At 42.3% G+C, this 14,052-nt stretch overlaps 1 protein-coding gene across 13 annotated transcripts in view; it reads left to right on the plus strand.

The window, feature by feature from the left end:
- The window catches only part of BBX (BBX high mobility group box domain containing), a 277,804-nt gene that overhangs the window by 256,571 nt on the left and 7,181 nt on the right, over positions 1–14,052 (plus strand). For 12 of the 13 annotated variants that reach the window (XM_045902813.2, XM_054504155.2, XM_054504154.2 and 9 more), the window contains 3 exons: positions 729–788; positions 7,746–7,943; positions 10,373–10,559. In XM_045902813.2, the coding sequence (XP_045758769.1) occupies positions 729–788; positions 7,746–7,943; positions 10,373–10,559 (445 nt within the window). The remainder of the gene's footprint in view (positions 1–728; positions 789–7,745; positions 7,944–10,372; positions 10,560–14,052) is intronic. The other variant, XM_064586706.1, reaches the window with a different exon arrangement.

A 14,052-nucleotide genomic window follows, 5' to 3' on the forward strand; every position in this document is an offset into this window, starting at 1 on the left:
AGCCCTTGAACCTCTTCAGGACTCATCTGAAGATTTCCTTCTTCTCGTAGTTCAGGACTCCTATTCTTATTCCACATAAAAGATAAATCTCCCTGTCTGGTTCAGTCCAGCCATGTGTCCCAGAAGTTAGGCTTTCTTTAGCATCGCCCTGCATGTTCCTGTCGTGACCACTGTGAGCCTACTCATCCGATGCCCATTCGCATCCCACTTGCATGGCCAGATGTGAAGCCTTTCATGTTTCTGGAATGAGCCTTTAAATGCACCTGTCTTCCGTGTGTAGACATATGTGCCTACGCATTCCTGTATGTGACTTTTTACTTCATTTGGGTTTTATTTTTCACCTCCGCTCCAGCCCCTTGGTTTTGTTTTGTATGTTAATATTTTTTTCTCTGCTTCCAGTAGAGAAACCTCACTCTTTAGGTAAAATGTCAGCTTTTATCATTCCTTTTTAACTGATGGTCAGTTGTCTTGATGAAAGTCATAGAAATTATCCAACAGTGTATTTCACAGAAAGCAGATTTGTTTATTTTCAATCCATTTCCTGTATCACCTGATTATTTTAGTTGGCAAATGCCGTTTTGAGAATTAAATAGTTAAAATAAAACTCTGCTTCATTTGTGTGATAAAGTTTCATATATAAGCTGTTTTGTGTATTATCTTCTTTTTATACTGTTATGTGTCTGTCCTAGGAGTAGAGTTTCACTTTCTTTCTCTGTCGTTGTTTTTAGGAAGTGGGGATAAATGGTCAAACAAGCAACTCTTCTTGGATGCCATTCACCCTACAGAAGGTAAACGCAACAGTATTCTCTGTATCATTTCAGGTAGTCTGTGTTGGAAAGGTTTAAAAAGGCATAATTTATATAGGCTCACCCAAGAGCACTATACCTGAGGGCTTGTAATTTGGTTGTTTTTAATTTTCAAATCAAAACTGACAGATTTTTTGACCCTGCTGAGGGTCAGGCGGTGTTTCATACAAGCTTAATTTGTCAAAGGGGCACTTACAGCCTTTGAACCACATTAACCAGAAATTAAAGTTTTCCATAACTAAAAATATTCAGTGTTGCATTCATGTTGCAGGCAGATGCTTATGGGAGCCAGAGTAGAGCCAGCGTGGGGCTTTTCTGGTTGGCTGGGCTTGGGCATGTCAGCAGTGTTCCTGTCCTGAACTTTGCCCCAGCACAGCTCCCGGTACCTCTAAATATGTTCAGATGGAATACTCCAGAGGCTTACGGATAACCGAGGAAAAGTTCCATGTTGACTAGCATAATGTTACAGGTCCTAGGTGCAGATTTTACTTCAAAATTTCCCATAGCCCTCTTTAGCTGTGATGTCTACCTAATTTCTGTTAAATACTGAACCCTCCAGTGAGTGCTCATTTCTGTGACTGTGAAGGGGCTGTCCTCTTCTTACCATTGTTCCTTTTTTTCACTGTCGCTATTTTTAAGGAGCTCAACTTTTTTTTTTTTTTTAAGATTTTATGTATTTATTTTAGAGAGAGCATGTGCCTGCGTGTGTGAGCTGGGAGGGGCAGAGGGAGAGGGAGAGAGACTCTGAAGCAGACTTTGCACTGAGCTTGGAGCCCCACGCAGGGCTTGATCCCACAACTGGGAAATGATGACCAGAGCCGAAACCAAGAGTCAGACGCTTAACCGACGGAGCCACCCAGGCGCCCCACGCTCAACATTTGTATAATCCTTCATTAGATCATTGAGTCCAGTCCCTTTGATTTACTTACACCCAGAAAGGGGGACTTCATGAAGCAGACCTTGTCTTTTGACTCCCAAATACACTCTAGTTTCTTTCCTGAAAGGGAGAGAAAATGTAAAATGCACATTTGGCCCAAGTAATGTATCAGAAATCCTCATGTGTTAAAGATATTTCTCAAAAAATATTCCAACTAGAGTTTATAGCAAACATGAAATTGTTCTTATTCGGTAGGCACAGTTCACACAAGCCAGATATCTGCTTTTATGTCATTGCACTCTTACAAAAAATCCCAGCAGTGTATCTGTTTTCTGGCCTGTTACTTCACATGCAGAACCTGTCCAGAGGACTGTTTCTGCCCTTAGCTGGCAAAGCCAAATATGAATTGCTCTGCTGCTCTCAGCATTAAATGCTAACATCCAAAATGCAATATATTAGCTCTTGTGAATTTTAAAGATATATTCTGCACAGATTTGATAAATGCAAGGCAGTGATGAACAATCAAAGGAATCAAAGAGGCTCTTAAGACCATCTTACTCTTTACTTAAAATGATACTGTTCTAAATGTTTTGTTTTTAAACAGAAACTCCGTGTCATGTAGAACATGGTATCATAGTGTGTGCAGTGAGGTTGGAATTAGGAGACGTGGGTGTCAGGCTCTGACCTGCCAATAAGGGGCAGTTTTCAGTGGGACAAATTGTGTTTAATCTCTCCAGGTTCGCTCTCCACGTGTGTACTAAGTGTGTGTGTGATATGTGTTTGGGGGTGGGGTGAGTGATGGGGGGGTAATATATCAACCTCAAATGTCATTTCCCCTCTCATACTTGCTGTTATTACTATGATTTGCTGAGTGGGTGGTGTGGTGCTGGAGGCAACCTTACTCTGCAGCCCTAATTCTGCCCTTTAGGGGGCAGAAAAGTAAATCAATTTCAAGTCTTCTAGGCAGTCCCAAGGGTTTAGTGGGAATAGAGTTATTATTGGTGATATTAATTATATTTATTATTAATGTATATGAATATGTTACAAACTTTGAAGAATATGCATTGAAAACTGCATGTCTTTTGATACAGAGTGCATATTCACTTTATGTGGCCAGGAAAAAAGGAATCCATTTGCGCATCGGAAATTACCAGTAATTTAAAGTGACCTTTTTGGCTACTGATTTTTATACCATCCCCTATATTTCCTCATTCAGGTGGTGACTGTGAATTATCTAGATGCTTTATTTCATCCTCTCTCACCTATGGCTTGTTTAAACTTTACCTTGGAGAGTATACATACATAAGGACAGAAGATGAAACCGTAATCAGGATAGTGTTAACATGTTTTAGCCATCCTGGGCAAAGGTTAGACAGGATTTGTTTGTAGCTGAGGTCTATACTAGAAACATTGGTTCCACTGAGGTGTTCAACTCAGTTTGCTATTCCTGACTTCGGTTAAAGGAGATAACTTCAAGTTCACTCTGCTTTTTTTTTCACCATCCTGAGTATAATTGGCTTGCAGTTCATTTTTTTCTTCCCCAAAATATCAGAAATCTTTAGGTGCTTAGTAATCACATCTGCAGTTTAAATGCTAAGCTTATAATCTGTTTTAAGCCTTTTCCCCCATGCTTTTAAAATTCAAAATCACTAAACCATTTCTTGAAACTTCTGCAGATCATAAAAGAAGATTGCTTATCAATAAGCCTGAAATTAAAGGTTAAATTTTCAGATAAACCAAGATGACTTGTATCTGCCACTGTATTTATCTTTCTACCGGGTTATGGTGTCCTATGCTCATGCTTAAGTTGGAGGTTTCTAATTTAATTATCATCATCGTTATTATTACATACTTAATATTGCTTTATGGTTTCCAGAGGGTTTTCACAGTATTTTATGTAAAACTAATCTTGGCAGGAGCCCTAGGGAATTCAGGAGGGCTTATTAGCCCCCAAATAAATACATGATAAGGAGTGAAGCCTGGCCAACATAAGTAGGAAGAGAAGAAACCAGCACTCTTTCCACTAAAACACGTTGGCTGCTAACAATTTCGATTTTTCAGGCATATCTGAGCCCTTATTTGGCTCAGATGTTGCAATTATAAACGGTATCTTAAGAGAAAAAAACTAAAACAGCCCAAACCTGAGACTGAGAATCTCCAGAAGATGAGTTCCTTTGCAGTATATAAATCTAATTATGGGGGAGAAAAATCTGGTTTATAGTTAACGTGATCCACAACACTCAGACTAACCTTGATCTCTTTTCTCGAGTTCAAAATAGCTGCTATGTAACTTCAACAGGGTCTCCTGGGGTCTTAGATAAGGCTCATTCATTTGATTCTATTTCCTGTGTTCCATTCAGCATCTGACTGCATTTTCAGCTCAAGAGAGACCAACCAAAGGCCGTGAAATTCCAGATTTGGCTATAATAATTTCAGTGCAGGTTTGATTCCCCTAGTCAGAATGTGAATTCGTGACTCTGGAGCACTCTAGTGGCCTCCTGGGGATTGGTACAACCACAGTGCTGCTATCTCAAAAAATTCACCCCACATTTTGGGAGCAGGGTTTGGAAAACAAGACAGTCTCTTATTACCACATTCCTGACGTTGCTCCAGGAGTGAGCTCACATTATCTCTCTCTGATGATACGCTCCAAGTATGTTATGATTATCGTGGAGTATAAAAACTAACCCTGTGGACTTGTTTCGCAGTGCTTGGGTAGGTTTGTGTGTTCAGTTACAAGCCGAAAGAGAAATGACTAATTTGTTTTTAGAGGACAAAAGCCTTTCTTTTCTCACATTTCCATTAGTTTGGCAGGGAGGGGAAAAAAAGGAACTGGCTTGCTGTGTGGGTGCTCAGCTTCAGACTCTTTTTCTCTCTGAGCATTTTCCATTTCCTGTCTCTCACCAGCAGGCCATCCTTGGCTTTGCTAACGTTGCTGGACTCAGATGTGCTCTTGCGTCCCAGACGGCCACTTCTTTGCCTTAGCCTTCCCTGCCTTCCCCAGGTCTTCTGTCTTAGGATAGTGTTCTCTCTGAGTCCTGCCCCTGAAGGCTGTCATTGGTCTTGGCCTCCAGACAGCACAGGATGTTCTGGGGATAGCTCCTGGGTCAAAGCATGGGGCAGACTCACGCTTACCTTCTCTTCCAAATTCTGGCAAGGTCTCATTATATCACTCTTTGAAATGTGGACAATCTGTAGGCCCCATGATTCCTTCTTGATCTGGCAGTAAGTTTAGAGGAGATGACATCTAGAGAGGTGGCATGAGCTCCTTTTCAGTGATTTGTGAGAATCTTCGATGTATTCTCACATTTTGCCTCTTCCACTTGGTCTCTAACCTGATTCGTTCCTTTTCTGTCCCCCAGTACACCAGCCTCTGGGACTTGATTGCTGGTGTCTGTCGGCCAGCCTGCCTTCCTTGTCTGCTGGTTTCTGAGCTTCCCCTAGTCCCAGTCTGCTTTTAGGCCTTAACTCTACCTCCCTTTTGCAGCCATCCCCTTGGCTTCTCACTGTGTTTTTACTAATTCATCTGGAACACACAGGAAACAGAGCAACCACTGAAAGGAAATGAAACCATTCAAAGGCTTCCCAAAGGCAAAAGAACTAACAGTCCTTGTCAAGGAAGTACTCTTACCTCGCCTTGAGACTCTGGAACTGTCTGGAGGCTGGCTAGGACCCTGATTTTGGGCTATGTGGGGTGGGGGCTCATGGCTCCTTTAGAGCCAATCTAGTCCAGCCTCCACCTTTACATGAAGAAACTAGAGACCCTTGGTCCTTCCATTAGTAAATTAAAAAGTCAAGAGCAGAATCCAGGTCTCTCTGTGACTGTCATTTCTGTTACCCCATGGTCTTTGTGTAGAAATCAGTTCATCTTTTCCTAACCCACATGGCCTTTTCTTTGACCTCCTGGGTTCGTTCTTTCTGTAAGCAGTTCTTCTGATGGAATTCACCCTTCGTCTTTGGAACCCTGCCGTACCCTTATTTCCATAAGTTCTAGATTTTTCTAGGAAGTGGAAGGAGAAGAGGGAATAGGTTAGTGCTTTTTCTGGAAGAGCCATCTATAATGTTGTGTTCATACTGGAGAAGTGATTAAGATTCACCGCCTATAATCAGAAGGGACAACTGAAGGATCTGGATAAGAAACTAGAAATTTCGAAGCTTGTGAATATCTAATAGAAGTTATTTATGCTCATTGTAAACTCATATTCTGGCTTCTTTATACCTATTGGAGGCTTTGAATTTCAAGGCTAATGCAGAGTCATGAAACTTCTTTGGAGTGTTTCCTAACCAAATTATCTTTTATTTTACTGGCAGCTTTTATTGAAGTTTAAACTAAAAAAAAAATCTTAAAATACATACCAGCACTGCTCTATGTTAAGCTAAATATCAAAGTATAAATACACCAAGACTGTTTCCTGGGTACAGATCTACAATTTAAAAGGAGCCTTTTTCCTAATACTTGTTTGAAAAGATACTTGAGAGTGTTGCCAAGTAGTTTCTTTTGAATAACTATTATCTTAAGCCTGTCCCACACAGCCCTCTATTATGCTAGATTGAGTAAGGCCAAGCCACAAATCACAGTATGATTTCTGCTTTACATCCTTTTTTTGATGTAATTGAAATGATTTCCTGCTTGTTTTGGAATGGGAAGCCTGGAATCAGTCTCTTGAGGGCAAAGATCTTAACGAATTCATAGCCCTGCTTTCCCAAGGATGTACCTAACCTCATTAAAAACTCAGATTTATACCAGCATATGCATTTTTTCACACCCTGAGTTATTCTTGCTCTGTTCTCTTCCTCTTATTTTAGCTTTCTTTTCTTCCCGTGCGATATGCATTGTTGTATTTCCAGTGTCTCCCTTCAGCTTTGCCTTCTGATCAGCACCTTCAGTTTTCTCCCGGCTCTGTGCACGGGAGTGAGCCATGTCAGACCTTGATTTCCCGAGCCACACTCCCCTCTTTGTCAGAAACTATTTCTGTACCTGTCTTAAGAGATTGGATGGTTTAAAAATGGAAAGATACCTCTTTTCCCTGCTTAAAAGCCCTTAGGCCACTGGAATTTAAAAAAAAAAAAAAAAAAAAAGGCCCAATTACTAAACTTGACTGCATGTATATATTCTTAAATGTTTACTGCACTCAAATCTACATATACTTGTCTTACTTTTAAATTGGGGGTGGGAGAATGAACTCCTAAGGAAATGAGTGTATAAGAAAAGATGCAAGCATCCCCAGCCTGTTTGAACTGGGAGCAAGGTCTTGCGTGGCAAGCGTGCTCCTCACTCTTGACACGGTGACTCCTCAGATAGAAGTGTGTGCTGCTGAATGATTCACTGGTATTCAGTTAGAATGAGGGTACCTGATACCTTTCTGGGAGCCTTGCTGGCCTGTGGCACTTCATTAAATTATCTCACTAAGCACATTCACCTGGTCCTAGAATTCCGCGAATGGGAGAGTGTTTCCTTATGTGCAGGCATCCCCAATGTGGGCCAGGTCTTTGCTGAGCAGTCAGTATGCGTAAAAGGTCAGGCCTCACAATTTCTTTTCTGATCAGTCCAACCTGGTGATTGAAAGCAAGTGTCCCAATGATAACTATAAATTCAGAAGCACATATTTAATCTCAGTATCCTCAGAAGAAGAGAAACTTCTTTAATCATCTTCCCAGGACAGGTGGCCAAGAGGATCTCAGATAGGGACCCTGGCCACATGTAGAAATTATGGTCTGTTGGAGCAAAATTCACTCAGATTTGCATACACTGTCTTCCCCACCAAACCTGCAAGATCCAAACACTTAGAAAATGTTACTCCGATGGCCTTTTGGTTCGGTGTTCTGTTAAAAGAGAGAGAGGGCATCCGAATTCTCTGTATCTAATTTATCAAAAGAGATTAAAATAAATGTATTTGTTTAAAATTATGGGCAGCATTTTATTTCTTTTTCCCATCAGTGCTTTGAAAACTCTAAATCTCCGTTCTCCATTCAGATGGGTCAGGCATTGAGAAATTCTTTCTAAGACCAATGTGATGTCTTATGCTTTTGTGTGTAACTATATATGATCTGTCCTATTTCAGCCATATTTTCAGAAGACAAGAACACCACAGAGCCTGCTCATAAGGTTAAAAATGCCCTATCCATTCCCAACACTCCAGAGCCAACAACAACACAAGAACCCTTGGTGGGCAGCCAAAAGAGAAAAGCAAGAAAAACCAAGATCACCCACCTTGTCAGAACAGCAGATGGCCGGGTATCACCAGCAGGAGGTACTTTGGGTAAGAAGAGGAAGCTTTAGATGAGAGAACCAGAGCAAGGTGATGACTGTCATGGCCACATTGGACAGCAAATGACTATAAGCCAGCTTTGGGTCCTCATTGAAAAATGGGTCTGCTCTGTGGGTTTGGCCACAGGAACATTTTCTTTCTCTGGATCTCCTTGAGAACTAGTTTTCCACAGGCTCCCAAATGTACCAAATGTATACGTGTTAAAATCATAGCTCTTTTTCCAAGAGCATTCTTAGAAAGGAAAGGTAATTTTTAGGACTCTGTGTTTCTCCATCTCTTTCTCAGCATGCACAAAAGCAGTCTTCATTAAGTAAATTCCCGGAGATCCTCGACTTTTAAAAATACTAGATGAATCAGTGTTTCTTCATGGTTCACTGTTCAAGTCACTACAAACCATATTATCAAGTATTTAAAACCAGTGTATTAAGGAACCTTAGAAAACATCCAGCACTTTCTAATAAGTTGATTCTCTCCACTGAGGGAGCCTGAGAAGGCTTTTGGATTTCTTGAGTTCTCTGAGCTGATCTTTATTTTTTTTTTTTTTTTTTTTAAAGATTTTATTTATTTATTTGAGAGAAAGAGACTGAGAGACAGAGAGCAGGAGAGGGGGGAGGGTCAGAGGGAGAAGCAGACTCCCCGCTGAGCAGGGAGCCCGATGTGGGACTCGATCCCGGGACTCCAGGATCATGACCTGAGCCGAAAACAGTCGCTTAACCAACTGAGCCACCCAGGCGCCCCTCTGAGCTGATCTTTAACCAAATCTTAACTTACAGTGAATTTCTCCATTTTCAGTCATGGCCTGTGGTCTGTTTGCTGTTCCTGGTGGCTTTCATAGCAGTAGAATTGCCCGAGAGGCCCAAGTTAAGGAGTGGGGTCAGAGAGTGCCACTGAGTATCCTCCTCAGATCTTGGGGTGCTACACCAACTAAGCATTAGTGGTTTTAGCTATTGTTGCCTTTCTACCTTCCAGCACCCCCAGCATCTCAGTTCCTCAACTTTGAAGTGTCCCTGCCCCTGCCCTAATCCAGTTTCCATAAAAAGGTCACAGGTCCATAATGACCTATATAAATAGAAAAAAGTGTTCAGAGCAAAGGGGAAAAAAAGAGTGAAAGACAAAAAAAACAAGAAACAGAATCTTAACTATAGAGAATGAACTGATGGTTCCCAGAGGGGAGGTGGGGGGGGGAGGACGAGTTACATAGGTGATGCGTATAAAAGAGTACACTTATCATAATGAAAAAATAAATTAATAAAACAAAAACAATATTTAAATGAGTGTGTTTTGAGTGTAGTATTTATAAATACCTGATTTAGGTTAATTTAATTGCAAATAAAGATTCATTGCTGAGATAGAATAGGAAGACAATTAGTGAATTTTGTACACATTTTGTGTGTAGCATGTGTACATTGTTAGAACAATAAAGCATATTAAATACCCCCATTTTACCCTGTTATATGAGAGAGAAAGCTCAAAGAGGTAGGGTTTCATTTTTAATACATTGACCTACTAGGTAGAAGTAGGATGAGGACTAGAATCTAGTTTTCCTGATATGTAGTCCAGCAGGCCCCTCTGCTCCTTCCCTTTTCACTCTGAGTTCTGTTCTGTGATTTTGATTTCATAAATTGTTATAGCCTCATTTTCACTTATAGAAAGAGTGAAAGATCTTAGAAATATTACCTTCATTTAGAAAAGCACATGTTCTAATATATGACATTTACAGCCTTTATCAATTGCTTTTTATATTCAAAATGTTTTAAAAGCCATGATAAAGATTCCTCCTCCTCTATAATGGCTACGTAATAAGGAAAGTATACTCATTTCCAACACAATATTTTCATAGCATTTTAGCACCTCTTTGTAAATAGCAGAGGACCTTTTGTCTTCCTTCCAGTAGGTCTTCAGAACAGGAATAACAACTTAGGATCTCACTGGGATTGACTGATATCTTTGGGATTAGTTTAGGCCATCCTAAATGTTGGTGTCAGAGCAAACCAAATGTTCAGGTTGCCATAGCAGGGCATCTTACAGCTTCATCAGAAATGTTTGCTCAGTTGGGCTTTTAGGGGCCTTTTAGAGCATCCACAGGCCCCCTCGCAAAAGTCCCATCAGTTTTATTTTGGTCAAAGCCCATTTCTCCCTCTTAACTCTGAGACTAACCTATTCTTTGACCTTGGATAAAACACAGCTTCTCTTCCACTTAGTTTCAGGGCATAACACTGTCCGTAGTTGCAATTGAGCTTGATAAAAGAGTGTTATTACCATGGGAGAAGAGAATCCGTAAAAGCCTTCGTATTCGATGGATGACAAGTGAACAAAGAATAGTAGCTCATTTCACATGGTCTGGCGCCGAGTTTCCTCGGTGTCCCTTCTCTGGAGAGAACACAGTGATCCTCTCGTGATGAATTTCCCTTTCGCCACAGATGACAAACCAAAGGAGCAGCTGCAGAGGAGTCTCCCAAAAGTGACCGAGACAGGCTGCCATGACGAAGGCTGCCACAACCCCGAGGCCGCGGAGACGCGGAGCAGCACTCCGGAGATGCCAGCCGTGTCTGCGTTCTTCAGTCTCGCCGCGCTGGCAGAAGTGGCCGCCATGGAAAATGTGCACAGGTGAGTGGTGTGCTCCGCCAGGATGTCGGGGCTCCCGGTCAGCCTAACCCCGTTGTGTGGAGCAGGGGTAGAGCCACATGGAAGCCGAGTCCTACTTTCTGACTCGATGAGTGGCGGTTCACGAGACTTGGTTCGAGAGCAAGTCATGTCGTAATTAGCAGTGTGGGTTAATATAGGAAAATAGACTCAGCCAAGTACCTCATTTTGAATCTGTTATTCTGTGGCTAAACTTCATTTCCATAAAAAGCCTGGGAGAGCAGAGAAGCAGTATTATCTAATCATTAAGTGTGTGCTTCGAGGTCAGGCCTCAGTCCTCGGTTTGAGTCCTGCATCCATCAGGTGCAAACTGCAAGTTCTTGAGCAAGATGGGTCACTGACCTCTCTACCCTTCAGTTTTTCTTCTGTGAAATGGGTGTAGGTGGCACTCATTTCATAGAGGTGTTCCGTGGAATGAGCTAATGCCCCAGCACTGGCACATAGGAAACGCCCCTTGAGGATGGTACTGGTCGTGGTGGTGATGCTCCTGCAAGGTGGTCAGGAAGAAGCCTTTTGTCACCTGAGTCCTGGAGGGCAGGAGGCCTGGATTTGTCTTTGTCTGTTTGCTAAAAAGTCATACATTTCTCCCGGCCTTGGTTTTCTCATCTTCCAGTGAGCATAATGATATACCCAAAGAATCACAGAGCTGTAACGATCACATGGGATCATAGATCTGAAGGCCTTTTGAACTCAGGAAAGCCTCACAGAAAGTATATTAAGTTCTAAGTGTATAACTGGGTATTCTGCTATTTAATGGACCCTTTGGGAAGGCAGAAAAGCCATTTGTAAATTCGGGTATTTCATACTTTTATTCAGGATGGCTTACACACAGATGAGCTACTTTGCCAGACTTTCAGTCTTCAGTACGGGAATTTTAGATCTAGCACAACTTCCATACCCACCCGTTGGGCTTCACTCCCCTTTTCCACATCCATGTTTAGGAGGCCCTGACATAAGCTTTGTTTGCTTCTTGCTCTTTACCTGTCATATTACAGTTCTAGAGCTTCCTCACAAATCGCCTCTAGATAGTTCCAAGAAGTCAAATTCCTTTTCTTGCGTATACTGCAAGTGCCTAATACCAAGTGAATGCTCACAGACATTGTTAAAACCTGTTCACGTCTCTGAAGGAGAGAACACACAGTTGTCCACTCGTGGGGTTTTACAGTCGAATACAGAGGACAGACTTCTACGCATGCAAGAAGAAGAACTGTATGCCTGCATCTTCCTAAGTGCCCCATAAATATTGGAAATAAGAGGCAATGTAAGAAGTCAGAGGGGATCATAATTCAGGGCTCAGAAAAGTCTATCACGCAGGCCCCTTGCTGCTGCTGGCATTCCCCTCTGAACATGACTGTGGTCACACCCTGGCTCTGCTAAGCAACCTCCCGGGACTGCCGGCTTGCGACAGCAGCAAAGCTTGCCATTCTCCTCTCCACCACCCCGTCCTCGCTCCCCTGCCATCCCATGGCATCACCTGATGCCACCTAGCTAAGCCAGGCTCTTGGCTTTGTACACCCCCTTCTCGGGCAAACTGCCGACCCTCCTTCCGTCTCTGGTCTCGGTCTTCCTCCTGAAGTCCCTGTGCGTACGCTCCCAGACCAGCTGCCACACTGGGTTGTAATTATTCATTGATATATCTGTCTCTTCCCAGTATATTTTGAAAGCAGGGCACTGGTTTTAATCCTCCTGTCCCTGGCTTCCCTAGCTCTTGGTACACCAGTGGATGAATGAACAAATGAATGGGTAGATGAGTAAATGATGTGTTCTTGAAGCATGCCCACCTAAGTTCACCAGCAGGCACAGAGAAAATGGTGTGGGCAAAGGTTCTTGTCTTTAAAACCTCCCATTAGAAAGAATAGGATTGCATACTAGAATCTTACTGTCAGTTACACAGATGGTTAGTGTTCTTAATTTCTAGAAAAGCAGATCCCCCTGAAGAATCTTAGTTGTAATTTTAGCCCTTACCTGTTAGAGCTACCAGACTGCCCTCTACCTATAGGCCTCATGTAATTTTACCTGGGTTGCACAGCAATTAATGACTGCTTAGGCACGACCCAGGTTCATAATTTAGAGGGTGATCAACAGAGTTAGGGGTAGAAATATACTGCATTCTTTTTTTTTTTTTAAAAGATTTTATTTATTTATTTGACACAGAGAGACAGCTAGAGAGGGAACACAAGCAGAGGGAGTGGAGAGGGAGAAGCAGGCCTCCCGCGGAGCAGGGTGCCCGATGTGGGGCTCGATCCCAGGATCCTGGGATCATGACCTGAGCTGAAGGCAGATGCTTAACGACTGAGCCACCCAGGCGCCCCGAAATATACTGCATTCTTGCCATGAGAAATCCTAACATTAAGTTCAGAAACCCAACCTAGGCAGTTTTGCAAGATGCAGGAAATACGAAGTTGGAATAAACCTTTGTGGAGAGCCTGTTTATTTACTAGGGGTTTCATGAGGGAAAGCTCATTAAATTTAGTCGTAAAATCAGCCCTGCCGGCTGGGGGGGGTGGTGTCTTTTTGATATCTTTTTAACGATGTTGCAGACGATTAACTTGCCAAGAATGCACAGCCAAACTGAGTTCAGCTTTGCACTAAGATTTTCGAACTCCGGGGTCTTTACCTTTGCTCCCGCGAGCTTGCTGCTTGAGCAGGCATCTGTCATGTGCGGGGACATCATGACGCCTCTCGCTGCCGCTTCCACCAACCGGGGCCTGTGCCGTCAGTCAGCTTGAGCCACGTCAGGCTCCCGCCTTCTTTGCTCTTTCCTTGGACTCAGCTGGCTTCCACCCCAATCTCTCTCTGTCCCTGTTGCTCTTTTCTGTATACTGTACTTTCCCAGCTTTCACTTTTCTTTTTTCTTCTTAATGTTTCCTTTTTCACTACTTATTAAAATTCTTTTCAGCTATTGTAATATTGTTACAGATTCAATCTTAAAGGTAAAAAAAAAACAGCCTTTGAATTTCATCTTTCTTGAACAAAGAGTTGAACATGTTGAACAGTTGGTGCTTACAGCATCCCCACATGAATGAACAGATTAATCCAGAGGTTTGATTATAACACATGTTTTGTTTTTCTAAAATCCTAATATCTTAGGCTAAGTGATTATTGAATTCTGAAGTCCCCAAATGTTGTAATTTATCAACACTATTTTTGTGTGTGTGTATCAAGAGAAAGAAACTTGGGTGTAGCGATGAAAAAGATACAATTTGAATTTTTAAGTAGCTCCTTTTGTTCTACGAAGATACGGTGTTGAGTAGGTCAAGCCACCAGAAGCCAACGATTTCTGCTGTGCAGACCACGGGAGGCCAGAGCCGCGAGTGGATGGCATCTGGTCTTCGGGAGGCCTGCTGGGAAATGTCAGGGAGGTGCCCCATCCCGTCTTTTTAGAATGAGAAGCTCTACAGAAATTACCAAGAGTGTGAAGGGTTTCCTTATTATAACGGTGAAGTAAATTTTTTCC

The sequence above is a fragment of the Mirounga angustirostris genome, unplaced genomic scaffold (assembly GCF_029215605.1).
Source record: "Mirounga angustirostris isolate CCGP_5_RB_7025 unplaced genomic scaffold, mMirAng1.0.hap1 SCAF_1, whole genome shotgun sequence".
In the NCBI taxonomy this organism is placed as follows: domain Eukaryota; kingdom Metazoa; phylum Chordata; class Mammalia; order Carnivora; family Phocidae; genus Mirounga; species Mirounga angustirostris.